This window comes from Xiphophorus couchianus, chromosome 16 (genome assembly GCF_001444195.1).
Source record: "Xiphophorus couchianus chromosome 16, X_couchianus-1.0, whole genome shotgun sequence".
NCBI classification, from domain to species: domain Eukaryota; kingdom Metazoa; phylum Chordata; class Actinopteri; order Cyprinodontiformes; family Poeciliidae; genus Xiphophorus; species Xiphophorus couchianus.
Genome location: NC_040243.1, coordinates 7,832,438 through 7,858,777, shown reverse-complemented (window position 1 = coordinate 7,858,777; position 26,340 = coordinate 7,832,438). Strand labels below are relative to the sequence as shown.

The 26,340-nt window shown below is 35.9% G+C and overlaps 1 protein-coding gene across 2 annotated transcripts in view; it reads left to right on the top strand.

Moving 5' to 3' along the window:
• Positions 1-25,862, top strand: part of elfn1a (extracellular leucine-rich repeat and fibronectin type III domain containing 1a) — a 77,337-nt gene extending 51,475 nt beyond the window's left edge. The window contains exons 2-3 of one of the 2 annotated variants that reach the window (XM_028043112.1): positions 692-782; positions 19,235-25,862. In XM_028043112.1, the coding sequence (XP_027898913.1) occupies positions 19,621-21,987 (2,367 nt within the window). In that variant the 5' untranslated portion in view covers positions 692-782; positions 19,235-19,620 and the 3' untranslated portion in view covers positions 21,988-25,862. The remainder of the gene's footprint in view (positions 1-691; positions 783-19,234) is intronic. The other variant, XM_028043113.1, reaches the window with a different exon arrangement.
• Positions 25,863-26,340: the final 478 nt, after the last annotated feature.

The following is a 26,340-nucleotide window of genomic DNA, read 5'->3' as shown; positions in this document are numbered from 1 at the left end:
GCATCAAGCTCTTTTGCTTGGAAGAGACACAGTATAAATACTTTGTGCCCTACGATGTGTTTTGAAGACATTAATATCTATGTGAGAAGGAAAATTGCAACCTTAGATTGCAGCTTCCGGAGCTGGTCTGTAAACAGAAATACAACAAAAAGGATAAAAGATAGTCAAGCAATAAAGGATTTGTGTTTCATCTCCATTAAGCTTATTTCAGGAATTCAAAGTCTCCATATTTCTTTTGTGCAAAGCTTATTCAATGTCGTTACTTCAGCTTCCAATAAAAATGCATGAAAGATGTGCCAAGGTAGTCTTCCCCAGGGCAGCATATGCATTCTTACTCTCTTTGTAGGGAAGTCATTAAGATGATGGAGAGGTAGGAGGAGGTTCCATGTTTGATTAATTAGTAAAACTAACTTTGGCAAGACCAGGAACTGAAAGAGAGGATTTCATTAGCTTACGCTTGTTAGATAAGGTTAATGAGGTGACTCCCACTGCTGAAAAAACCTAGTACTGAATCCGTTTTTGACTCTACAAAGAGAAAGAAGAAGTTTATCCTCTGAACACAGAGTTTTTGGGGAAAATCATTGAGATGTAGAAGGAATAGAAGGAATGCTCTTCCTTCTACAGTACAGATGCTTTTCTATCTGTAGAAGGAAGAGCATTTACATGCATCTTTATCATTCTTTGTTTGCAGAAATCAGCGAGAGAAATCCGGAGAGATCTGCCCTCCTGGAGGCTATCAGGGATGTGTTCTATAACTGAGGAGTTCAACCCAGATTCCAGCAGTAAGTACAGTGCAGGTGTTTAGCACAGATGTGTACATAACTTAATTCAGCTGAGGTTCTGCATGAGCAAACGTACCCCTAAGAGGATCACATCACTAATCCGCTGGTCAATACATATGACGAGAACAGTACAGTGCCAAAGCCAAGTCATTTAAAGGACATGTCATCCTGAGTGTGGACAGCATGAATATCCCTCTGTGGGATTTAAGCTGTGTTCACATTCTAAGTTACACAGTTACAGTTTTAGCATAACGTTGAGCAAAATAACAATTTTACCAAATTTATCTTTGTTTTTTGACAGCTTAAAAATGTACCTTTCCTCTTATGAATGGTGCATTTGCTGTACATTTCACTCTTTAAGGACTGAATGCACATTTATATCAGTTCTGTCTGGCTATAAAAGTGAAGGGCAAGTAAATCAATATGTGAAACAGACCAGAGTGTGTAATTACTTTTGTTAATTTGTAACTAATTAGTCTTTAATCAAATTAAGTTTTAATTCAAGAAAATGTTTCTAATTACAATATTTGAGCCACAGAGAGACACGAGTCATTAAAGGCTACATGTCTAACACTCTGCCTTTTTTTTTATTTGTTTGTTTTATCAAATCGGAAATTCTGTTGTACCTTGTATTTTTTTATGGAGTAGTTTTCAGTCTCTGCGCCATACTAAATATTGATCTTTCATAAAGGATTCAATAATTTTATAACCAAGCTGCTTTTGGTTTTTCAATAGATTTAAGAAATCAGTTTTAGCTCTTTTTCCTTTTTGTATTTGGGCAAAATTGAAGGCTTTCTATGGCTGGTGTAGGAACTGAGACAGTAGATGCATGCGCGCTCCTAACAGTTAGTGCTAATTAAGTGGACCTTACTAAAGAGATTTGACCCTATGAATCACCACAGACTAATTTTCTTGCAATATATTTTCCTAACTGGTACAACCTTTTAGCTCAGCTGACTCACATGTTACTCAGATGTCATGTAACAAAAAGCAATAGGAGGTGCCCTTTGGATTCATTACTAGATTTGTCATATGGTTCAACAGAAATCAGAAAGAGTTTTTTGTTTCTCCAATCAATTATCCCCTTGTGTTATTAACTTCACCAATGACTCTGAACTGTAAAAAGTAAGAAAATACGCCTTTTTTGGTTATACAATATTACTTAATTTGTTGTGTATTGTCATGCAAATAAAAAAAGAGAATAATAAATCTTGTTAATTGGAAATGAATTACAAAGATGTTTCAACTTGGCATGTGTACGTCTACATGTATGTCTACACGTATTTTGTGTTTTGTGTCCTAATTGTATAATCAGAGTGAAAATTACAACTCATTTCAAGTCATTAGTCATTGGATTGAATGTTCTTCGGTCTGAGTTACAAGCGTTTTAGCCCTATCATGCTGTATAGTCCCCTGTCCTCCATCAACCTGAATTTCTAATCGATGACACTGGAGAAGAGTTATTTGAATGGATTACCGTAAAGAGCACCATGGATTAGCCTCAGAGAGACTTGGATCCCACAGGGAGTTTTAAATTGCTCACATAAAGTGATTATAAAACATCTGTATGGTCGGCAATTATACAGCTTGGTTCTCATCAAAGTAATGCCAGCCTTCCTGGTGATTTGCTGGTGCATTTATAATACTCCAGCTTGTTAAACCTCATTTTGGCTGCAGTCCATGTTGGTAAAAACAACTAACTAGCTAAATTTCTACTCAAGGCTGATGCAACTGGCTGGTTCATGTTTTAGATTGAAAAGGATGTTTGCTTTTCACAAATAATGGAAAACTATAAGTGTTTTAGTTCTAGATAAACGATCTGCTTTAATGCTCTGTAAATTTTTTTTATAATTTGTCTCACTTTTTCACTATATACAGTTTTTGGTGAGGACCACATCTATCAAAAATGTAAACAGTATTTTACTGACTTAGATTAAAGGCTTTGCTGTGCAATGGGGGGAAGCGTTATTAGCAAACGCCCCACAAGTTATCCCAATTTTAACAGTGCCAGACATCTTTATTGACGCCCCTGGTAAAGCTGTGTAAGAAGCTTTAAAGTTAATTCAACTTTTATTGCAATTCTCTTGTCTCACAAAAAATACAGAAAAAATATAGAAAAACGAAACCTCTGACTTGAGTAAATCTAGGAAAAAATCCCTAAGAACATACAATTGTTTGTAATAAAGTCAACAATTGCACAATTGTTCGGACTGTTTTTCGACAATGCAATCTTGTTTAGTCAAAAAGACAACACTCAGTCTTTGAAGACATTTCACATGGCTGTTGGATACAGAGAGATGAATCTTGGGCTGTTTCTCAATTGCACAAACAATAGATTAAATTGTCAAGACAAAACAAATCTAATTCACAGATTTTGCACAAGTACGGGGACTGTGACAGGCATGAAAATACATTGATTTTTATGAATAATTTTAATTTAATTGTAATCTTTCATTTATAATCTTACTATAGTAGTAAATACCCAGTGACTAATTTTATTTTAATTGCTTTGTTAAGAGAAGCATTACCACTAACATACTTAAAAGTGGCCACAAGCTCCTTTTCAACATATTTATAATTTTTTGACACTAAAACTTGTTGCCAAACAATATGGTCTGACCAAAACATATGGTGCAATTAAAGTCAGAGAAGAAAGTCTTTTGAAAACTATAACTTTAAAAGTTATATTTTAAATAAAAAGTTCTTTAGCTATGTTTATTTTAATTAAAGCAATAATTTTCCAATATGAGTTGTTTTTCCTACTGAATAAAAAGTCTAAAACAAGCTTTGTTTGTTTGTTATGGTTGTTTCTTTTTACTTTTCTGAAACTTAAGTGTGAAATTTTGCTGCAGAGAAAGAACCAAAAAAAACAAACAAAACTTACAGCTTCATTGCCTTATCATGAATGTGAAAGGCAAGAAATCTATGGCAAATAGCTCAGACAGGACGCAGCATGTAAAAAAAAAAGAAAACAGGAACAGAAAATAAACACCTAAATGTTAGAAAAGTGACGTCATCAAAATCAAATGTTGGAAACATAACCAAAGACTCGATCATCAAATGTCCTTTTTGAAAGAAAAGCGTTAAATCTTCCACTAGTTATTGACTACCACACATCCAGTATTTGGCTTCATTGAACAAAGCTCCTTTATACCAACGTAACAGAAAAGAGGCAGCGTTTGTGCGAACTGAAAATGGATGATGTAATTCTGAGGGTGTTTTGCTAGTCTGTAATTAGACATCTGCACCAGCCATAACCGAGGATTGGCACTGTAGAGTTAAATTCTTTACAGATTTACTCCAGCTGTGGTTTTGCATAATTCTTCAGAAAAGCCCGTGTGTTTAGAAAAAAATGCACAACTGTTTCAAAATTAAATGTTACTTGTGAAAATTAGACATTGTTTTCTTTTGTTATGTTTCTGTGACACAGTTAAAGACCAATTATGTAAAAAAGAAAAAAAAAGGACATTTAAAAAATGATATCAGGCTTTTGACAGACAGCTGTCAGAGTTTTACTTCAGGCTCCCTAATGACTTTCTTTCCACACTGCTGATAAAACGCTGTGGCACCTTTTTTTCCATATGACAGGATACTTCTCTCAGATCAGGACACCTCAGTTCTCCGCTCTTATTACATGCCATTTACTTTGTGAGGCAGCACAAGACAAAGTCTTTTCTCTCATCTGGAATTTAGACATCGAAATTAAATCAGAGCTCAAAAAAACAGCATGTTTGATGTGTTGTTTCCAAACAAACTGAGGATTAATGTTTCCGCTCACAATGCAAGTTATGTTTCACAGTATATCCATGGCAAATCAGACATAAGGATGCATTATTTAAATGTTCTCAGTCATCTGGAAATAATCAAAAAAGAAACCAAAAACATAATTCTAGTGTAAAAATAAGATAAAGACAAGAAATTTGATTTGTTCCCTAAATAGGCTCTGAGGTGCCATGTCCATACTATAGTGACTTATGGATCACCTCAAAACATAAAGTCTACACCTACAGAGGGCAGAATTATCACCATAGAAAAACAAAGATCACTTAGGCTTCGGTTTATCGCCTACAGAGTAGAATTAAAAATCAAAGGCTACTCGTCCCTAAAGTAGATTTTTCTTTTGGCCATCCGCTTTTGTTTCTTTCTTGTAAAAGCTGCCCTTTGTGTTAATGCCATTTTCTCCCTAATGTTTCACATTAATTTATTTTTGTAGGATGTTTGCCAGCTCATTTTGACATTACATAATGCATTTTATGTAATGTCAAGTAAAAGTATTATTTCAAATCAAGATGTTGAGAATTGAGTCTTTGGAACCATTAAGGTGTTTTTTTTTTCTGAACCTATCAAACTTTTGCAAATCAATGGTAAATGACTCACTGTCGACAATAAATTGTAATGAAATCTGTCAGGTGTATAAGCCTCCCTTGGCATCTCCACTCGTGTGTAGTGTCTTTCATAACTCTTTTTCTGGTGTGAAAGATGACAAGACTGCAGGATATGAGACAGCAGGCCACTGAAATGAGAAAACTGTCACAGCATCATTAGATAAACCATTTGCAAAGCGCCTATGTTATTAGGTCTTATTCTCTGGTATTTCATTCCCTTTTTTGTCAACATTCTCCAATAACTGGGAAAAAGTAGACATCTATTTAAGAAAAGGCTCTATTATTTTCACATTTTGTAGCCTTATTGTCTCTCTTAGTTTTTTGGGGTTTTTTTGGAGAAATAGTGCGAAAGCTTATATTTTCACATTAGAGGTGTAAAGATGTGTATCAATGTTTGACTCCTGAACTGGGTGGCAATTTGTCAGGGTAGTGGTGTAAGTTCCACAACAAATCATTCTGGCAGACTGCTTTGAAAACCCACCGTGGTTCACGCCTTAGTAATCTATTATGTGAAAAAACATGTTAGTGATGTACGTTTTTATAGCGTCAGGGTTACTGTACAGTAGTTAAATACTGTGAACTAGTTACATTTAATTTATGACTGATCTTTGGCAGAACCAACACAAGGACTACATGTACTACTATAATGTCTTTAATATTGTAATGACTGGGAAGGTGTGTAGACAAAAGTGAGCTTTTGCCGTCACAATCATTAGTCATTATTTAATAAGGCTGTGAGCTTCTGCCTTACGAGCCTCTGTCATGAAGTCATCTATGAATCCTGAACTTTATAGGGGTGTCAAATCCATTTTTCACCAATATTTTTCTGGGGGATGTTTCCATCTACAAACTAAGGCTGTAGGCCTGTTCGCTTCAAGATGCCCACACCCTGCTGCTTTCTTTCTGCTGCTAAAGAATTCATTTGCACGTTGTATTCTGGAGAAAGTTTGCAGATTTACCCTGATAGCAAAAGTTATCTTCACCAGATCTGAGCCAAATATAGGTGAGCATTTCGCCCAAAGCCATAAACATACATGAGCTCAGATCTCTTTTTCCAATGGCCTGTTACATCATTGGTGATGTGTTGACGTTGCAAATTAGCCATACATTCTTTTCAAATGTCCATCTCGTTCAAAGACACCATCTTAATTAGTTGTTAACTTTCCCCACTTCCCAAAATGGCTCATATTTACTCTGTAAGCAATCTTATTTTAAACACAAAGTTCACCATTTTAAATCCTCCAAAAATGCAATTGAAAACATGTTTTTGTTCAAAACTTCTACTAGTTTATTTAGCAGAAATATATTTTTTTCTTTTTGTCAATTTTCTGGTAACTCATTAACTCATTCCTACATATTTTTAGGCCATCAGATTCACATTTCTGTTTGAACAGCCTTCATTAATACAATACACGGCAAACCAGGTTTTGGAAAGCTGCTATTATGGTCTAACTTCCTTTTGAATATTGTTTCTTCTGACTTCCTTTTGCTATTATTTCTTCATTTATTTCTAAAGGAGTCTTAGAATATCTACACAGGGCTACTTAAAGCCTTCACTACACCTGTGTCTTTCTTCTGCTGGTGATCTTTGCTTATTGCTGAGGCACAAAGTGAACATTAACTTCCGTCTTCAGATTAGCTTGTTTCTTCTCTGTTTTGATGTGGTTCATTGATAATGCTGCACGTAACATATCTGGATGGCATATTTGGAACTTTGTAGTTCCAAATCATTGTGTGTGGATAAATCCCATGGATAAAGTTGTTGTCCTCATGCAACACAACCTAAACACTTTGCTTTGAACATTGTTATTATTAATGACTTGTGTTACAGCAGTGTGCTCCACTGTTTCCAGGTTTCTCCTACAAGGGTGTCATTTTGCTTGAGCTGCAGCTCAAGCTAAACAACCCCTTGTAAAGGGTACACTGACAATAAGACTGTTAAAAAACCTGAGAATTGTTCAAAATTGCATCCCATCAAATATATTATAATTCCCATATTTAAAGTATTTGCCCCACTTTTATATTTCTGTCCACATTTGATGCATTGTGAATATCATAACGTCTGAATCATAATTATAAGACATGAACTGGATTCTAATTTTGAAATTGCTGACTTAGAGTGTAATTATCTGCTGATAGTATGAAGAGTCAATCGAGGTAGCAGTTAGTTAACCTGTTTGTTTCTGAAAAACCTCTTAACTAAAAAAAATCTGAAAAAAAAAAACAACAAAAAAACATTTATCCCATATTTGCACAAATAGTGGGGCATTTCAGCACAATGCATATAGGATTGTTTTTTGTTTTGGTTTACATTGGTCAACAATAATAAAATCACACCTAACTAAGCTTTTTGGAACTTTCCCTTAGAAATAAGAAAAACTAAGGGTATTTCCCATTAATTACCCCTTTTATCTAAATCACGGTCTTTCGAACACAATGGCTTGGGCAAAGTAAACTAATCCACAACCAGATTGGCAGCTCAGGGGAAAGTATCAGTCATCACTGGGTTTGAACCCTTTCTCTCCAAGGATTGCAGTGATTTCAATACAATTTAATGCCCATTGTCTTTGTCCATTATGCAAAAGTTACAATTACGATCAAAGTTGCTCTTCTGGAGAAAGAAGTAGATTTGCCTCATCAGTTCTAGGAACCCGTTTACATTTAGAGGATTGTTTTAAAGTGAAACATAATCTACCAAATCTTTTGAAAATGTTTTAATGTTGTGAAAAACTCTCATTTTCAGCAATTTGTGGTGTACTCTTTAGAGAATCTGCAGAGGTTTCAAAAACATCATATTCTATCCTGGACACTTTTAAGGTGTTTTTTGCCACTGATTGAATTTCAAATGTTTGATATACCACTTTTAGAGCACTTGGAATAAATATAAAAAAAAAGGCAATGATATCTCCCAATTCACCAAAGAAGAACAAAAAAATTTCCCTGAAGATGAGCTCTCCTATAGGTCAGTTTTGTTAAGATATGTTACCGAAGACCAAATATTTATGTGCAGAGGATATTTAGGATAACTTTTTATGGTTTTCCAAAATATACCTTGAAGTAAAACAGCAACATTAACATGTAATAAATAAAGTAATGTATGTACATATTTTCTGGTACTTTTAGTATAATGAAAAGCAATTAAGGAATTCTCACTTTTGAGGAAAGCTTCAGAAAGATTATGCTCATTCTTAATGAGCTATATCTTTCCTAAGTGTCACAATGTACACTTATTTTTTACGCAACTATGAACAGTTTCATGTTGTAGGAAAACAATAAATTATCAGGTTAGCAGATTTAAAATATGATGAATATCTGAAGGAATGAAAAGCAACACATGCCGTTATAAATTAAACTGAAATTAGAAGTGTTTGAAACACAGACGCTTGCCAAGTGCCAACAGAGCAATAAAAGGAGTAAACAGCACCCAGGTGCAGATAATAAAATTCATAGACTGAAAGATTATTTGGGAGTTTTAACAGCATTATAAAAGGAGAACTTTTGACAGTTTCATCAGGCTGACCATGTTATCTTCAGTATATCAAGTCATTGAATGATTTGTCCAGTGAAGTGATTTAGTGAAAGGCATAAATTAATACCTGCAACCTCAACAGCTTGAAGCAATATTGTTTAGAAGAGTGAAGAAAAACTGTTTCACAAACATGGCTTCATAATAATGTCATCTGAAACATGAACAATTCAAGATTTTGTTGTTGTTTTGTGTTGTTGAATACACACTGATATTGGGGTTGTTTAGAGGGCTGTTTTAAAGTGAAACATCATCTTGGCTTAGATATTTTTAAACTAATACAATAAAATAAAATGTTTACATATTAGATTCTGATTAGGAATGTCTCTCAAAAATAAGTCAGTAAATCTGACCAGTCTTTATTAAATACATTGTAAGTTAAAATAAATGTATTTATACAAAAACACAGCTTATTAAGCATGTTTCAAAAAAATTGTAGACAACAACTAGAAAATTTCAGAAGAAATTTAAAGGGGGCCTGCCAAAGTGTGCCCGTCGGTTGGAACCCAGCATTCTGATGCTATAAATTAGCATCAATGCTAAGTTTAGCTAAAGTGTAGTCAATAGCATCTGGATGATCAAAAGCATGTTGACATTAGCAAAATGCTAATGTTAGCCTAATATCCTGTCAGTGGCATGTGGGGTATCACTAGCATGTTGTCTGACATTGGCTTCCTCCATTCAGTATACTAAACATGGCTAATAAATAAGAAAAAAGTTTTTTTAGGGAAAAGACTAATGCACTAGTGGGGGGCAGTGCACTGCTAATGTTTGTGCTGAGAGAAAATGTGTTAATGTAACCTGAGAGAAAAAGATATTAAAGGCTAATATTAGATATTAGTGCACCGCCTAAGGCACTAAACAACTCACTGCTTCGCAAGTCAGTCACTGCCCTCCCTATGCATTGCTATGGCAGGCCCCAATAAAGAGGCGTTCTATTGGGTGTAGAACAATAGGTGCCTTCCATGCATTACATGGAAGTCACTGCTCTTCCCTATGCATTGCTATGGCAGGCCTCAATAAAGAGATGTTCTATTGACAGAAGAACAATAGATGCCTTCCGTGTATTACATAGGGAAGGGCAGTGACTGCTTTGCAAGGCAGTCACTGCCCTTCCCTTTGTAATGCTATGGCAAGCCCTAACTAAAGGTTAGACATCACATAGAGCACCTGTCCATGGCCTCTGCTTAGTAATTGTAGAACCTTATGCCACATAAGAGGGGTAGTAACTACTATTTTTTCCTTTTCTTTTTTGCAAACAAATGTGTTATATAAAATAAAATCAAAGATAACTGGTTACAGGTTATGTGGTCCAATATTGACATTTTGATACCACCCTTAAAAACATCCTTACTGATCTTTTTTTATTAAATAAGAAAACATATACCATAATTAAAAGTACAATAAACACACATTGTGTTCATGTGAGAACTATTCAGTTCTATTAAATTCAGTTGATTTATATGCATTGGCACCAAGTCACAACAAATGTCATCTCAAGGCACTTTGGAAAAAATAAAAAAGTGACAGTGGACCAGAACTTGGCTCAGTGTGAGCTGCTATCTGCCATGACTCAGTGGGGGTTTGAAAAGACAGAGCCTACATGCAAAAAAAAAGATAGAAAGAGAGAAACACAAAAGTTCTGATCCAGAAGTATATTCTTTGTTAAACAAAAGTAAAAAGTTAATGGCAGTAGTAACTCCTTTAGTTGCCTTATCAAGGAGAAGCACTCAACTAAGTTCTTGGCTCTGAGTTTTTAAGTCAATACAATCAATTGCAGAAAACAAGGGTCACTTATTAGGAAAAATACTTGGGAAACATAAAGTAAATGCTTTTTCAAATAGACATGATAAAAAACTACTACTACTTAAATGTTTTACATTTAGCAACTGCATCCACTAAACTGACTGGAAAATATACCACTAGTGCATTTGTAATGTGCTGAGCTGTCTTTTAGGTGTACTTTGATTTTTAACAATGGGCCTGTTAAATCTTCACTGTCAACCTTAAACCCTGGTTGCATCCTCTGCTCCATATTAGGCTCTGACAAATATGCCCTGTCAGGAAAATATACCTTTTATTTTCAAATCACAGACAGTTTTATTTTGGAGGTGAAACTATCACACAAGGAGGTTGTTTCCATTTGCCACCCTTTCACTTGGAGTTCCCTTTCACTTCTGAACTTAGAGCAGATGGATCAAACTGCAATACGAGGCAGGCTTTCCTAATATCCTTTGCTAGGACCAATTGATTTTTCTTCCCGTCACCTTGCTTAGCTGTAATAGCCTTTTCTTTAAAACAAGAGCAGGTTGAGGTTGGAATATGATGATCTTATTGCCTGCCAAGAAAACTAATCTGCAGCTGATTTTCCAGAAAATCTGTACACCTGCTTAAGAGAGAGACATCTGTTTAATTAATATGTCACTGAAGTTCCTTTTTGCTTTCAAGAACCACCATCTGCTCAAATGTTACATTCACTGAGGGATTACTAAAGTCTAATACAACGAAGCAAATCTGTTTATATGATTAACCCATATTTGAGTAAAGTTAAAACTACTAAACAGTCAGTAAGTCGAACTTACTCTTTCAAATCTCATTCATTTAACGTAAACCTGTCTTTATGTCGGTTTTTTAGGGGAGATACTAATCTCAAAGTGATAATGTGCACTTCTTAAATGTGTCAGGTAGCCCTGCAGGGTCAGACAGATCTGCACATTAATGCTCCTCTTCACAGCCTCTCAATCAGAACATGGAGGGATGCTGAGCTGTCAGTCAGACACATGGCCCTGCAGGCCAGTATAATTGAATTAGCTCCAGTCTTTCACTGAAGGTTAATTGGTGTTGAAACTTTGCCTGAATGTGGCTAGGTAATTGACAAAGATAAGGAGGGCTGTCTTATCTCAAATTTTTGTCAGCATGCATGAACTTTATCACTTCACTAACAATTAGACATTGAAACTATAGAGGAAGAACTCCCTTCACATTGTTCGGTTTAAATGCTTACAGACTGACGTTTCCACAACTTCCAGGCATAGTCAGGCCTGCACAGGAGCTCCCACTTTTGTTCAATATGTCATGAGTCAGCAGCGGCAGACATGGCTGGCAGACGCTTTGGCTTGGAGGGCAAAATAACGTGGCACGTTGATAGTCAGTTGATGGCCTGGAAAATTGCATTTAAACCTTCAGGTGCTATTCTAAGTTGTAGCTTATTCTCAAACATACTGAATTAAATTAAACTCTACTTTGCTCCTGTACCTTTGATAAATGTTCTCTATATTCCAGTTACTTCAACCCTGCTAAGTATGCATCCTGTAAAGCTGAACTGTTATGGTTTTATTATAGATTGTCATTCCTTAAGTCAACAGCAAAGAGATTACCACAGAAATGCTAAGAAGGTGGTGCAGAGGGCCGTGCAGGATGGACTTATCTTCGTTCTGGTTAGTAACGATTGCAGTCAGCTGCTTTAATTCTCCTCCACGGTTTCACTTATGCATCTTTTTCAATCAGTGCACCATGATTCAGTACCATTCTCCATAGCTTATCATTTTCATAAGAGGTGTCACCTAAAGTCGAGCCTTTTGTTTGTAATGAGATTTTCTAGCTCTTGTCTAAGCTTAAGTCATACTAGGTTGTGAGGCTGCTGAAGGACTCTTGATACAATGAAGAACAATAAAGGAAGATATAGGGGATTTATAAGAGATGGCAGGGCAGTAAGTCATTTAAAGTTTCACAAAGTATGACACCTGCATAGAATACCAAGTAAGCTGAAATAGACCGAGAGACAATTTCAAATTCAGATTGCCTCAGGATATATTTTTATCAGCCAAACCTAAGCTCTCAAGGTCTCAATTATCCAAAAAAGACAGTTATCTGACATTTAACACTAATGTATCATCAGCATTAATTGAGATGGAGCAACTATTCAGCAATACTTATTATCTAGATCCTGATTTGACGCTTATTGCTGTGGAACTGACACTAATTGGCAGCAGAAATATTTTATGACCCACATTAATTTAATGGTTTCCAAGAAATACCACAAAAATTACAGAGGTACTATTTTATTTTTGAGCATATTGTGCTATATAAAAGTCTCAGAAATTATATAAGGATTATATGCTATATAGTAAGAAATCAGCAACTGAGGAAAACAAGCACTTTATCATGCCACTTTCAATCAAGTTAGTCCTGCCTTTAAAAAAGGGATTCATTTTTATTTTTTTTAACATTCTTACACACACACACACCCACACACATTTTATATTCAGGTGTTTTTCAGATACATTACATTGGGCTCTATAATCTTGCACTGTATACTTGCAGGTGACTTTACAAGTGTTAATATTATATATACATGCATGTATTGTTTGTTGCTATGGCTTCTTGGTTTTGTTTATTTCTTATTTGGTTGGTGTAGAAGCAGATTTCTAGGGTATTGACTTGTATTCACTCTATCTTTGTTTTTCTCCCCCACTATCCCCTTCTTTCCTTTAAAACCTTTTTTCCCATCTTTCTCACTTTCTTTTCTCCTTTCTTTTCCATCTCCATGTCCATTACATTTAAGTTAAGCCCAAAGCAATTTATAATTGTGTTTTTATATACAGTATATCAAGTGGTGCAATATAGCAAAAGCTTTAATGCTCCACTTGTCAAAGTAAATCTGTAAATCTGTGGAACAGGACCTATAAAATAAAGGGAAAAAAACGGGAATTTAAGTCAAGCTGAAAAAAGTACAGATGACAGTATGATAAAACCATGTAAAGAAGTTCTAAGAGGTTACATTTAATCTTAGAAGTGATGTAAAAAAATCAAAAGTAACTTGGAAGCTTACTGTAGAAAAGTAAGACTCTTCTGACAGCATTTGATGGCTCATCACTTCAGGCAAGAACACAAAGAATTTAAACTGAAACTAAGTTGCTAACAGAGGCTGCAAAGCCAAATGATACTTTGAAGAACTGAGTAGCTGAAAAGAGGCATAGCCCTGTGTAATTGAGTTTAGATTGCAAGGTACAAGACCAGATGTCACTCTGATGGCAAACAATAGTGACTTGAATTTGATAGAGGGGTCAAGCACAGGTTGGTGAGCGGGGGAGTGAGGTGCCCTGGACCACCCACAGGTATAACTCCATGCTAGCAGACTTACAAGAGGAGCATTACTGTAGACATAAGAAAAAGTAACAATGTCTTGTAATGGAGATTTGATGGTGTAGCAAGCCTGTAACAAGCTGATTTCTCCTTGTTTCTGGTGTGCAAAACAACATGACCAAGAAACATAAAATAAAGGTTAGGATTAAAAACTGATCATCAGTCACAGAATGCAATAGGGACCAAGTAACACTTTGGGTTGTGGTGCAACCTTGAATATGCAGGCATCACAAGCAAGAAATCTCAGCAAAATAAATTCAACAAAGTGATAGAGAGTCTAACCTACAACTTTATAAATTGCAGTCTGATATCTGTGGCATCCTGAAGACTTACGGTTCAGTAGGAAGGTTAACTTGACTTAATACGCTCATGCGAACCTGAGGAAGTTATAAAAGATTTATTTTTTCTCAAACATTGTTTTGCTTCCCACACAGACATGTAAGACAGTAATCAAATCTTTCTGTATAGAAATTAAGGCTTTTAGAAGGAAAACACAAACGCTGTGTCTTGATGTGGTATAGGTTTCAATTTCAAAATAAGGTAAAAAAAATTACAAAGTCAGACTAAGTAAAATGCATAGAATGCATAACCTCAAGAAAATACTGAAGCCATGAGAAATGCATCACATTCAGCAAATTAATAATACATTTTCTAAATATATTTTCAGAGTAATTAATGCATAAGATAAAAGTTGTCTGGTATTCCTTTGCACATATGTGACCCTGTTCCTCTGCTCTCCAAAGCAATTCAACACCTCTATGAGCACAATGTTTTTCTGCCCCAAGAGAAATTCTTCCATTTCAACTCAATTGATTCCTCTATTCCGGTTTCCAATCTCTAACTTTTTTTTTTTTCATTTCAAGCAAGAGGTGCATGCATTGTCAATGACATCAAATAAAGGGCAGTCATTGGTATGGATGAGGAGGATCCTCGGAGATTGAGGCACCTTCACTGTCACAAAAGCACAAGATAGGAAGCCAAGGGAGAAACAAGAAAAAGAAGAGCCTTTAACAGTGAAAACAAATTCTTTGATATAATGTTTTTATAGACACTTGGAGGCTGAAAAGAACAATGGTGGCTTGGTATGCAGCGGAATGTTTCTTTTCTGGACAGGCTCATTGACAAAAATAGGAGGGGACTGACAGGCAGAGATAGCTACGGAGAGAAGTGTTGTTCATTTGCATACACAAAGCTCTTTGTTGGGAGGGTGGGCAAAGTTTTCAATCTGTTTTCTACATGTGGTGTTCTTGATTGTCAAAATTACGGTACCTTGAAGACTTGGTTAGATCATCAATGCTCAGGATGTCACTGAAAGAGAACACACATTTCAAATCTCCAAATGTGTTTTTTGATCTCTCCTACTCATGACGAGACATTTTAAACTGATTGTACACCATTTAACATGCATTTTCAGAACAGTGGGAAGAATCCTGTTAGAACAGGAAAATGTCCAAACTCCATGCAAGAAGGTGACCTGGATTCAAACCCCAAAACATTCTCGTTACAAGACAACAGTGATATCAACTTCTCTACCGCACAGCCAAAATAACTCACATCACTTCTTTAATCTTTAATTCTGCAATTCAAGTGTGATTGTGAAATTTTAACACTTAAAATGTTGTAATTTCATGTACCTTTTCTCATACAAGGTGAGTAAATTATTTACTGTACGGCTCAATACGAAGACCCTTTGAACGGGTAAAACAGAAACCTTCAATAGATGCTTCAGTAGGTTATCCACAGAAGGGGAAAAGAAAAGAAAAGGCTTCATTACCGAGCACATAAAGCCTAAATGGAAAAGAGTCTGTGGAATGGCTGCCTGTGTGTGATAGAGGCATACACTCAGCTCTGATGCCTTGGGTGTTCTGGCCTGCTGCACTAAGGCCTCACACTGGACCATACAGATTGCTGCCATTATGGAAAGTGGGTCTGTGGTGGCAAATAGACCTAAGCTTTCACAAGGCAACATGCACACTAGGTGCCTCAGGCTCATTTTGTAATCTGACTGCAGACTTTGGTGTAATTTGCATGAAACTGAAGCTCTGAAAATTAATTTTAATGTAGCTAGTTCTTTTGTTTATCCCATAACAACTTAAGACTGTAGGCATTGTTTTTATTGCCATTTGTTGTGTATTCATTAGGTCCCAAGTTGGATGAGTTAAATATTTTATCATATTTAACAGCACATCCTGTGTTTTGCCACCCAAAAGCTAAAGTTTATCCATCAGTGGAAGCATGGCAGTGTGTTTCACTCTAACCCTTACATAGTTTCAGTGGTAATACAGTGACTCACTTAAGAGTGAGTCACTGTGGACAAACAAAACACAACCAATGCATTCTAAATGAGGGGGAGGTGGGAAACTTCTCAGGTTTAACTTAAACTTCCATTTAATGGCTAAAAGCATGTTGTCACGCTGTGAGCAAGCGGAGGCCAGGTCAGATGTTCAATCTCTGCCATGCGGTATTTGCAATAAAGGTCATAGACTGAGAAACAGTAACAAGGCCCCCTTTTCCCTAAAATATCTTTTGCTTGGCTAGATATTCTGCAGAGCTGTATTTTTCATATTCATTTCATGGAACATTTGATTTGGAACTTCTTTCCTCTCAGGGGTTTTCAGAGTGTTTTTTCTTTAGTGCTCCTGTGTCACTGCTCTTTTGTCATCATGAAGGTGGTTTTATAATGGCAGCCTTTGGCAGTCTGTAGCAGTATTCACGGCACCATTTATTCCTGCACTTTAACTGTACTCGAATAGCTGACCAGTGCTTTTACTTGATTATCTAAGCATCATTACTGATAATTTCATTGCACTGTGTGAATTGAATAGAACTGGACTCAAAAAATGTTTGAAAGCTGCTTGTCTGTTTTAGCATTTTGAATAACAACTGGAGCATCCACTTATCAACAGTTAAAAAGAAAGCTCAATATTTCCCTCTCGTTTTTCCGTTTTTAATCATAAGCATTACTCATGTTACCCCAAAACTGTATTTATTACACATTTGCTTTATCTTATTAATTCACTCAGTTTTATCAGTAGAAATGCATTTGCTGTCATTATCTAATACAGAAATACTCCTCTAACATTGCAGCAACTAGATACCTCGGTTTTTCATGGATAATTTTGTCTTCTGTTAAGTACAAACATTCATTCCTGCATGATAAAATCAATTCAGCGGATTGCTTTAAATGACATGTTATTACTGTTGATTGTAGTGTTTTACCCATAGATATCTGTGCAACAAGAAGTTGTTTTTTTGTTTCCCTGTAAACAACACTGCGATGACCTTTGGGCAGTTAAATGGTGCTATGAAGTCTGCAATTATAACAGCATTGTGATGTAACAGAGAAAAGTTGATCTCAGGATTATACTTTCAAGCACTGACAGTCAAATATTAGTCACAAAACATACCTTCCAGTATAGTCAGACATTTTACTGCTAACTATACAAAAGACGATGGTGTTGGTCAAGACTGACAATATCTAAGAAAACTAGATATTGCTGCAGAGCACAAAGCTGATGTGTTGATTGTGGCTCTAAAAGGATGGTTGTTTATATTGATACACACATTTAAGTATATGATGTTCTCTAAACAGTATTCAGACAGGAAAACAAATGTTCCTGCACATTAAGAACATAAAACTCTACCTAACATTAGATAAGTAGAATGTTGCTTAGTTGTAAAAAACATTGAAACAATATTGCTAACAAATCAGACAAAGAGAACAATAATAAGTCGGCTGCAGCTACAGGCACATTTCAAATTTTGACAAGAAAAATATTGAACATTGGTCATATGTTGTCTTTGCACAAACCACAGATTCAACCTCATCACCAGATTTTTCTCACAACACAAAATGTGTCTTAGTCAGAAATTGTGTGAACACATTCAAATCTTGCTGCTGCTCTCTTTTCCATTCAAAAACTCATAAAAGTAAAAAAATATATATCTGAAATCTTTCTGGAAATGCCTCCTGATTGATTTACAGCCTTTAGAAGCCAATGCCTTTAATTATTCAAATATTGAGAAAATAATTTTATACCAACACTACTATGAAATAAAAACTACACGCTCTGCTCTGCTGCTTTTTCTTCTATACAGTAGTGACACTTAGCTATATAGAATCAAATACATTTTAATTTTATGAAGGAATAAGAGTGCACCTAGTGTAGTTTTCAAATGATGATTTAGTTTATTATAATAAAAAAAACCTTGCCAAGGCGGTTCTATATGAATTACGATACTCTTCCATTCTTATGTCATGTATTAATTATTAGACACCTTCTTTTGAGTTCAGTTTTACTTGTTACAACCAGGCCTGACTGCCTGACCTGCAGGATCAAATGTACACTTCAATAGAAACTGTCTGACAACAAAAAGTTGGTGAAAAAAACTAAAATATCCAACATAATGTCATAATCTGAAGAAATTCAGACATTTATTAGTCTGGAATCAGTAAGAAAGCTACTTCTTAGGCTTTGGTTCTGCAGCAAACCACAATCTGAGCCATTATCTACAATTGGAGAAAACATGGAAGAGTACACCTTCCCAGGAGTTACCAGCCTCCAAGACTGGAGGCTGGTAACTCCAGTCTCCAGTCTTGGAGGACTGGAGACTGGAGTTACCAGTCTCCAGTCTGGTAACTCTGACTGGAGTTACCAGACTGGTAACTCCAGTTAGAGTCCCTGGTTCCAAGGGACATGAGACAAGGGACTGTCTCATGTCCCTTGGAACATGAGACAGTTCCAAGGGAAAATCTGTTATTTCAGTGTCATTTTATAACATGTTTAATGATCTCCATCATTTAGGTCTAACAAATAAGTACAAGTAGAACAAAATAACTAGGGGCAATTACTTCTTCATTGCATTGCTTATTTTTGTTGTCAACCCTTCTTGCACAGGCCAAATTCATGGGATTTTTAAATACGGTATATTCTTTTCATAAAATTTTGATTGAATATATGATCGATGTACAAGATTTATCTACTTTATATAATACAATACATTGATAGATTTTAATTCATGCATAAGGTAAAAATGCTAAATACATTGATCCAAGCTGTCAGTTCACATGGTGCTGTGTATGTGATTTAACACGGCTTCTTAACATGGACCTCCTGCCTGACAGTCCTCAGGTTAATGGTGTGAAAACAGGGACCCTGCTTTACTCAACCTGTCAAGTGGTAATTGGCCTACAGTTTCCCTTAATAAGAGGGTGCCACAGAGACTGCAAACACTTCTTAAACTGTGTACGAAATAATTGGTGAAGAGCAAATAAGAAGGGCTTGAGTAAACACAAATCATGTCTTTATATATAACATTTTACAGTCAATATAAATGTTTCATTTCTTATGATCTAGGCTTATCATCCACTTTCTGCTCTTGTTTTTATATTGCAGGTTATTCATCTGTGCACATGAGAGAGACAGAGAAAGGAGAGACTTGTCAAAATCACCAAGATGAGACGGTTTAATGATGGTAGCCTCTGAGGACAAAAGCTCAAGACAAGCCGAGGCGGTGAAGTCTCCCTTTGAACATCGCCTCAAAATTGACGCAAGCATATCTCATTGAAAAGAAACTGAAAAAGGATAGTCAGTATTTTTTTTTTATTGGTATATGGGGACAATATGCATCATCTCACACCCATCGATAAACACAAAACAAGTAATCGCAATTATTGTGGCTCTGAAAACAGCTGAACATCCTGCTGCATCCCCAACAGAATCAAATCAAGGTACTGAAACAACTGTAATACTAAACCCCTTTGGTTTTTTTGGATCCATACATGACTTTAAGAAAAGCACAAATGGCCTGTAGATCAGACGGGGTGATGAGTGCCTTGTTTTGGTCTATAACTCTTATATGTTTGACTCACATTGGCAGAGTAAGTGGTGACTGCTGGTTGATTGAGGGAGAAAAGGGCTTTGTGTGGCTTGCAATTTGCAGCCAAAATCAACCACCCTACGAAGCCATCCCACAGCATATCAATAACACCATTGTTGACCTTCGTCTGAATGAAAACAAAATCAAAAGTATCCATTTTTCTTCTCTCAGTCGCTTTGCCAACTTGACCTACCTGAACCTGACCAAGAATGAGATCTCATACATAGAAGACGGAGCCTTTTCTGCTCAGTTTAACTTGCAAGTTCTCCAAATGGGCTTCAACAAGTTACGAAACCTGACAGAGGGGATTCTCCGGGGTTTAGGAAAACTGCAGTACCTCTACCTCCAGGCGAACCTGATTGAAACTGTGATACATAATGCCTTTTGGGAATGCCCCAACATAGAAAATATTGATCTCTCCATGAACCGAATCCAACAGTTAGATGGGTCCACGTTTACCAGCCTAAGTAAGCTCACCACTTGTGAGCTGTATACAAACCCTTTCAATTGCTCATGTGAGTTGCTGGGGTTTGTGAAATGGCTTTCGACTTTCCCAAACCGGACAAATGAGCGGATGGTCTGTGACTCTCCTCGTGGTGTTGCCGGTTACAGCTTACTGAGCCAGAATCCCAACAACCCCACATACCGAAATGCACTTCACATGCTAACAACTGTGTGTACCGATGACTACGTGACCCCATTTATTACTGTCTCTATGGAGTCCACAACACTACCACCTGACTCAACACTTTGTGGGCTGGAAGACTGTTCCTCAGGCACAGAACCAGATGACACAACCATTGGTACAACTGAAAACGAGGTGCAGGGAACCCCTGTCATGAATCTAAAGGCAGTAACAAACACAGTTGCTACCGTTACAGTTCAGTTTCCTGATCCCTTCAAGAAGCTGTATTTTCTGGTTCTTTACAACAACAACTTTTTCACAAACCTGGACAGGCTCTATAAAGTACAGGAAGATGTTGAGATTAAAAACCTTCAACCCCACTCCAACTACACAGTCTGTGTTACTTCAGAACGCAATTCTCTGAAACAAAATCACACATGTCTGACATTCTCCACTGGCCCTTGGAATGGAAAAGACAGAGTTGTAAACAATGCAACTGCTACTCATTATATTATGACTATTTTGGGCTGCCTTTTTAGCATGGTGATTTTTCTGGGAATTGTGTATTATTGTTTGCGAAGGAAGCGTCAACAAGATGAAAAGCAAAGAAAATCAGGAAGTCTTAAGAAAAATATAATGGAACTCAAGTATGGACAAGAACTAGAAGGAGGGACTATTTCTCGAATGTCACAGAAGCAGCTGCTGGCTGGAGAGAGCATGGCCCGTATGCCCTACCTGCCATCTGCAAGTGAAATTGAGCAGTACAAGTTTCAAGAGATAAGTGAGACTCCAAAAATGATGAAGGGAAACTACATGGATGTCCGGAGCATGGATCATCATGAGCGCAGAGAGTGTGATATGGGAATGGCTGGGAACAGTCAAGGATCAGTGGCAGAGATTTCCACAATTGCAAAAGAAGTTGATAAAGTCAATCAGATAATCAACAACTGTATAGATGCCCTAAAATCAGAATCAACTTCTTTTCAAGGAGTTAAATCTGGAGCAGTGTCGACAGCAGAGCCCCAACTGGTGCTAATATCAGAGCACCCCCAAAGTAACCCTGGCCTTCTTTCCCCAGTGTATAAGGACAGCTACCATCACTCTCTTCAGAGGCATAGAAGCTCTGATGTCTCGCCAAAGAGGCCCAGCACTGCCACAGGCGGGCCCATGCGAAGCCCAAGGCCTTATCGCTCCGACTCCAAGTACATAGAGAAAACCTCCCCAACAGGAGACAGCATCATTACAGTAACACCTGCTGCAGCCATCTTGAGGGCGGAGGCAGATAAGATCCGCCAGTACAGTGACCACCGGCATTCATATCCCGATGCTCAGATAGAGGAGCTGGAAGGACCTGATAGCCACAAGCTGTTGGAACCCCTTACGCACTCCCGGTCCAGAGACTTAGCCTACTCCCAGATGTCCTCTCAGTATCACAATCTAAGCTACTCATCCAGCCCTGAATACTATTGCAAACCTTCACACAGCATCTGGGAGCGATTCAGACTCCACCGCAAGCGACATAAAGATGAGGAGTACATGGCTGCCGGCCATGCTCTGCGTAAGAAAGTTCAGTTTGCAAAGGATGAGGACCTGCATGACATATTAGACTACTGGAAAGGCGTTTCAGCCCAACATAAATCATAATTCATCTAGGTGTTTTTAAAATGGACCTTCTGTTGCTAAAATGACACAAGAACATCATTTGACATTTGAATCAATGGATACTTCTCTACCATAATTAACTAATCTTTCATGTATATCACACTCTCTTTTGACTGTGAAGAAGATGAGACAAGGATTCTAAAACTTCTCTTATTATATAAAGCATTCATCTTGGAAAAAATAGATTGCAAATTAATTATATATATGTTACAATGGATATTAGGTTTTTTGGGTATCGCATGGCCAAGTCCTGTGACAGTGGATTTGCTGTTGTGTAATATGAATCTACTATATGAAGAAAATGAAACTTTAAAATTTTTTGAGGAACTATTGGGACCCACACAAGCAGAACACTTTTTTTTCTTCCTCCTTGCATATATTTAATTGAAAAATGTGTACAGATATGGGTTTCTATATTTGAAATGTTTGCTGTGTAAATGGTGAAGTATTAGTAGATGAATCAGGTTTATCAAACTGACTGCTGTCTCTTTTGAAAATAATTTGTTAACATCTAACTTTAGCTCTAGAACCGCAGTTGTTCCAGTACTCCTCAGAACTGCCATAGGTTTTATCCCCATTTCTAGAAGCCTTAAAAATGAGAAAGATTAAATTTCAACAAATTGTATTATGATCATTTTAATAGTTTTATTAACTGTATGGAGATAAACTATTTCGGCAATTTGTTGTATGAAATTGCATCAGGCACACATTTTCAATCATACTTGATAAGTAGTAACGCAGAACTCCCTTTTTATACATCATCCCAAAATATTTTTCTAATATCATGTCTAATATTTCTTCTGTGTTTTTCTTAACTTAGCAAAGGAATGAAGATATTAATCAAACAACAAACAAAAATAGATTAATAAATAAATAAACAGAGGAATAAAAATGCTATGCGAGGGAAATAACATTTTTGATGAAAAATGTTTTTAGATTAATGTTACCTTCACACATTTACAAAGACTGATTCTAACATTCAAAATCAGTCCCCATGCTGTTTTATAGATGCAGTCAAAGTAAAAAAAAATGGAAAGAAAATACACCTTCTAAACTCTAATGTGAGAGTTCATATCTGATCCAGTCTTTACTAGGTTGTATATTTGTCCGAATATGATCTTATATGCCAAAAATGCACAGCAGATTCCACAATGTTTAATAATTTATTAAACAAAGACAAAGCCAAATATAGACTGGATTTGTGGTTTGGTTTTCTACCAACTTTCTGGGTTATTGCACAGTTCTTGTTCTTTTATTTGCAAATTACAGAAGCCAATTTGTGATGGTCCAAGGATGTACACAATGCAGTCAAGTAATCTGCAGAGCTCAAAAATAAAATTAGAAATAGAAAACATGCAAGCAGCCCCAGAAGAAGATCCACTGGGTCTGCTATAGTGAATGTGAGCCAGCAGTTTATGGCTAATGGAGATTTGTCCTGGACTTTACTCACACATGGGTAATATGGCAAGAGTGTTTTATTGTATTTCAGGCAAATATAATGAGCACTGTATTTGATACCGTTTATGTTAATTACTTACTTTGCAGCCCTTGGTTAAAAGGTAAAATATTCATTCTCCCACATCGTACACATCCCATAACTAATGCAATGCTAACGAGGGACATTTTAGTAAAAGCCATAAAGTAGTAGACACCGTGGATTCAAGTCTTACTAAGAGCTGAGAATGTATAAGGAGTAAAAATAACCTCTTTGCGGTTCTAGTGTTAAAGTAAATTCAAAGAATTCCACCAGTTACATTTTTGTTATTTTTCATTCAGTTTTGAGCTTTTTACATGATTCAGATGGATTCAGTTTTTTTAAGTTCCCTGAATCACAAAGTGCAGTATTTACTGGTTGGATCCTGAAAGACACCCTACTGGCAAAAATGCAGTATAGAACATGCTAATGTTAACGTCTGTGTTTCTGTTCCATGAACCGCCATTTGTATCTTTTGTACCAAAGTAGAAAAAGCTAAAAATGTTTACAACTTTCCTGCCTAGTCTGGGGATCAAATTACCATACAGTAGTAGAGCAATATAATTTTAGTTATTTATTTTTATAAGCTCCTCCTTTAAATTTACAAATTGGGAAACCGTTGTATTCAGAAACAGGATTTTACTTAAAAGCCTGCTGTTAAACATTAAGACTCCAATGGAAAGGCAGCTGTACATTGTCATTATTTAGGTAGACAGAAAGCTGCCCTGCAGGGGAGCCCAATAGATGAATGTAACAGATACATATTCTGATCTGTCTATGGCAGCTTTTTCCATGTATTTTCAAAAAGATTTTTGAATCATGCTATTATCTCTTGTGGATTTCACTTTTATTTTTCTTTTGCTTCAATATTTCTTCCAGCCTGCTATATTGCATAATAGGTGATCGTATACAGGAACGAAGATAGTTTGTTATTCAGATTGGCCTTGTTGCTTGCTGAGAAGTTTAATGTGAATTTTATCTGCTTAGGCTGTTAAATCATTTTGTATATTATGAAAGCAAAGTACCAGGCACACATCAACATGCTAAAGTATAGTTTTTGAATGTGAAACTGAATCCTCTGACTTAATGGCTGTGAATTTATAAATCATGATTTTTTTAAGTAAATATGTTATTTCAATCTTTTTATTTGTAAGATGTTTATATATTTTATTCCAACAAGGCTCATGATGATTCATCACATAGTTAATAACATTTAAGAAATATATTTTCTGTCACATAATGAATTGTTGCAATGTCAACATGTATAAAGGAGCTAAATATCTTTCTCATCATTGCTTCAACATATTAAAATACATTGTATAGCAACCTATTTACTCACATTTGAAAGAAAAAATAATTTAAATGTCATCAAAGCTCAAATTGTTTAAAATCTAATTTTAGCTCATTCTCTGCTACTTGGCCGTAGTGTTAACTATTCCAACCTCATGACACCAAAGTAAAAAAAAAGATATTAAATTATTTAAAACTAATTTGATGTTTATAGCTCAACACTTGAATACATTTATTGTGACTTTTATTAGATTCCATTGTGGTTATTACCAAGCTATTAAATATAGTAACGGACAATAAAGTAACAGTAAAAAACATTGATTCCAGTTTTACCCTGCTTTCTTAAATAGAAACTCCAACTTCCCTCTAAACTCTGGCTAGAGTAACATTATGCAGTGACCTGAGGTCCATCCAAATTTAAACATAATACACAATCTAATTAATGGATTAATAAACAAAACAGCATGCCAGACATGTGTGTACAAGTTATGTATAGTTCTCAGACATGAGTTAAGAACCTTTTCAGAAACATTATTAAGTTGATTGTTTGCATTTGTATTTCAAACCCATTTGTACATTTTCTCTTACATGCCTCTGTCCATCTCATTTAAATGTGTCATAATATTATTATTTTACTCTATGATGAAACATTCATGAGCCTGATGTGAATGTCTTATTTACCTTGTTTTCTGTTAAATGGGTTGTCTGACTTAATATTTCAACCGCCTTAAATTTTTTGAGATTTAAGTAAAAGTGTAAATTGTTGTATTATTTCTAATGTTTATATTGTTGTTAAATCTTCATTTATTATTTTTATAAAAAAACATTTCAGTATGTTTCAAGAGCTGTCAGGGTTCTAGTTTATTTAGCTACTTAGAACCATGTTTTTTATATTGCATATTGTAGCACTTCTGTGTCTAATAAGAGTTCTAAGTGATGAGGAAAACATATAGAGAGTGCAACAATTGTTTGAGTGCATCAAAACAAACAAGAGCACAAAGATGTGTTTTTTTATTATTATTTTTAATTCTTAAAACTATGTTATCTGCTTTCAGACAAAGTACTGTGAAATAAAGTTAAGGGTGCACATACAGCAAAGTCAGTATCTTTATTATGATTTTAACACTTTTTAAAATTATTTTTACAATGATAATAGCTTAGTTTCAAGATTGTGTGAAATTATTTGTTGAGTGTACATTGAATGATTTGCATAAAAGTGGATATAAAAAGCAAATTACTTTAGGTCTAATGTACGGCCTTCAACTTTGGCCATCTACAGCTGACATTAGATTGTACAAAAGGACACATCATTACTTTTTCTAATTAAAATCACAACATTTGTGAAACTCTGGATATATTTAAAGCAACATCTAAAAAAAATAATAATAATTTGTGTGAGCTTTGTTGTTAAATCAAAAGAAACAGATACTTTGCAGAACTTTCAAATTTGGTGAGTGCTTGACTAATTGCTATGGCAACAGATTGCTTGCATGTGCTATGGATTTCTGCACCTCCCACAAAGGGACCATGGGCCCCTCAATTGTCAGTTTATGTAAGTAGGCAAAAATGTA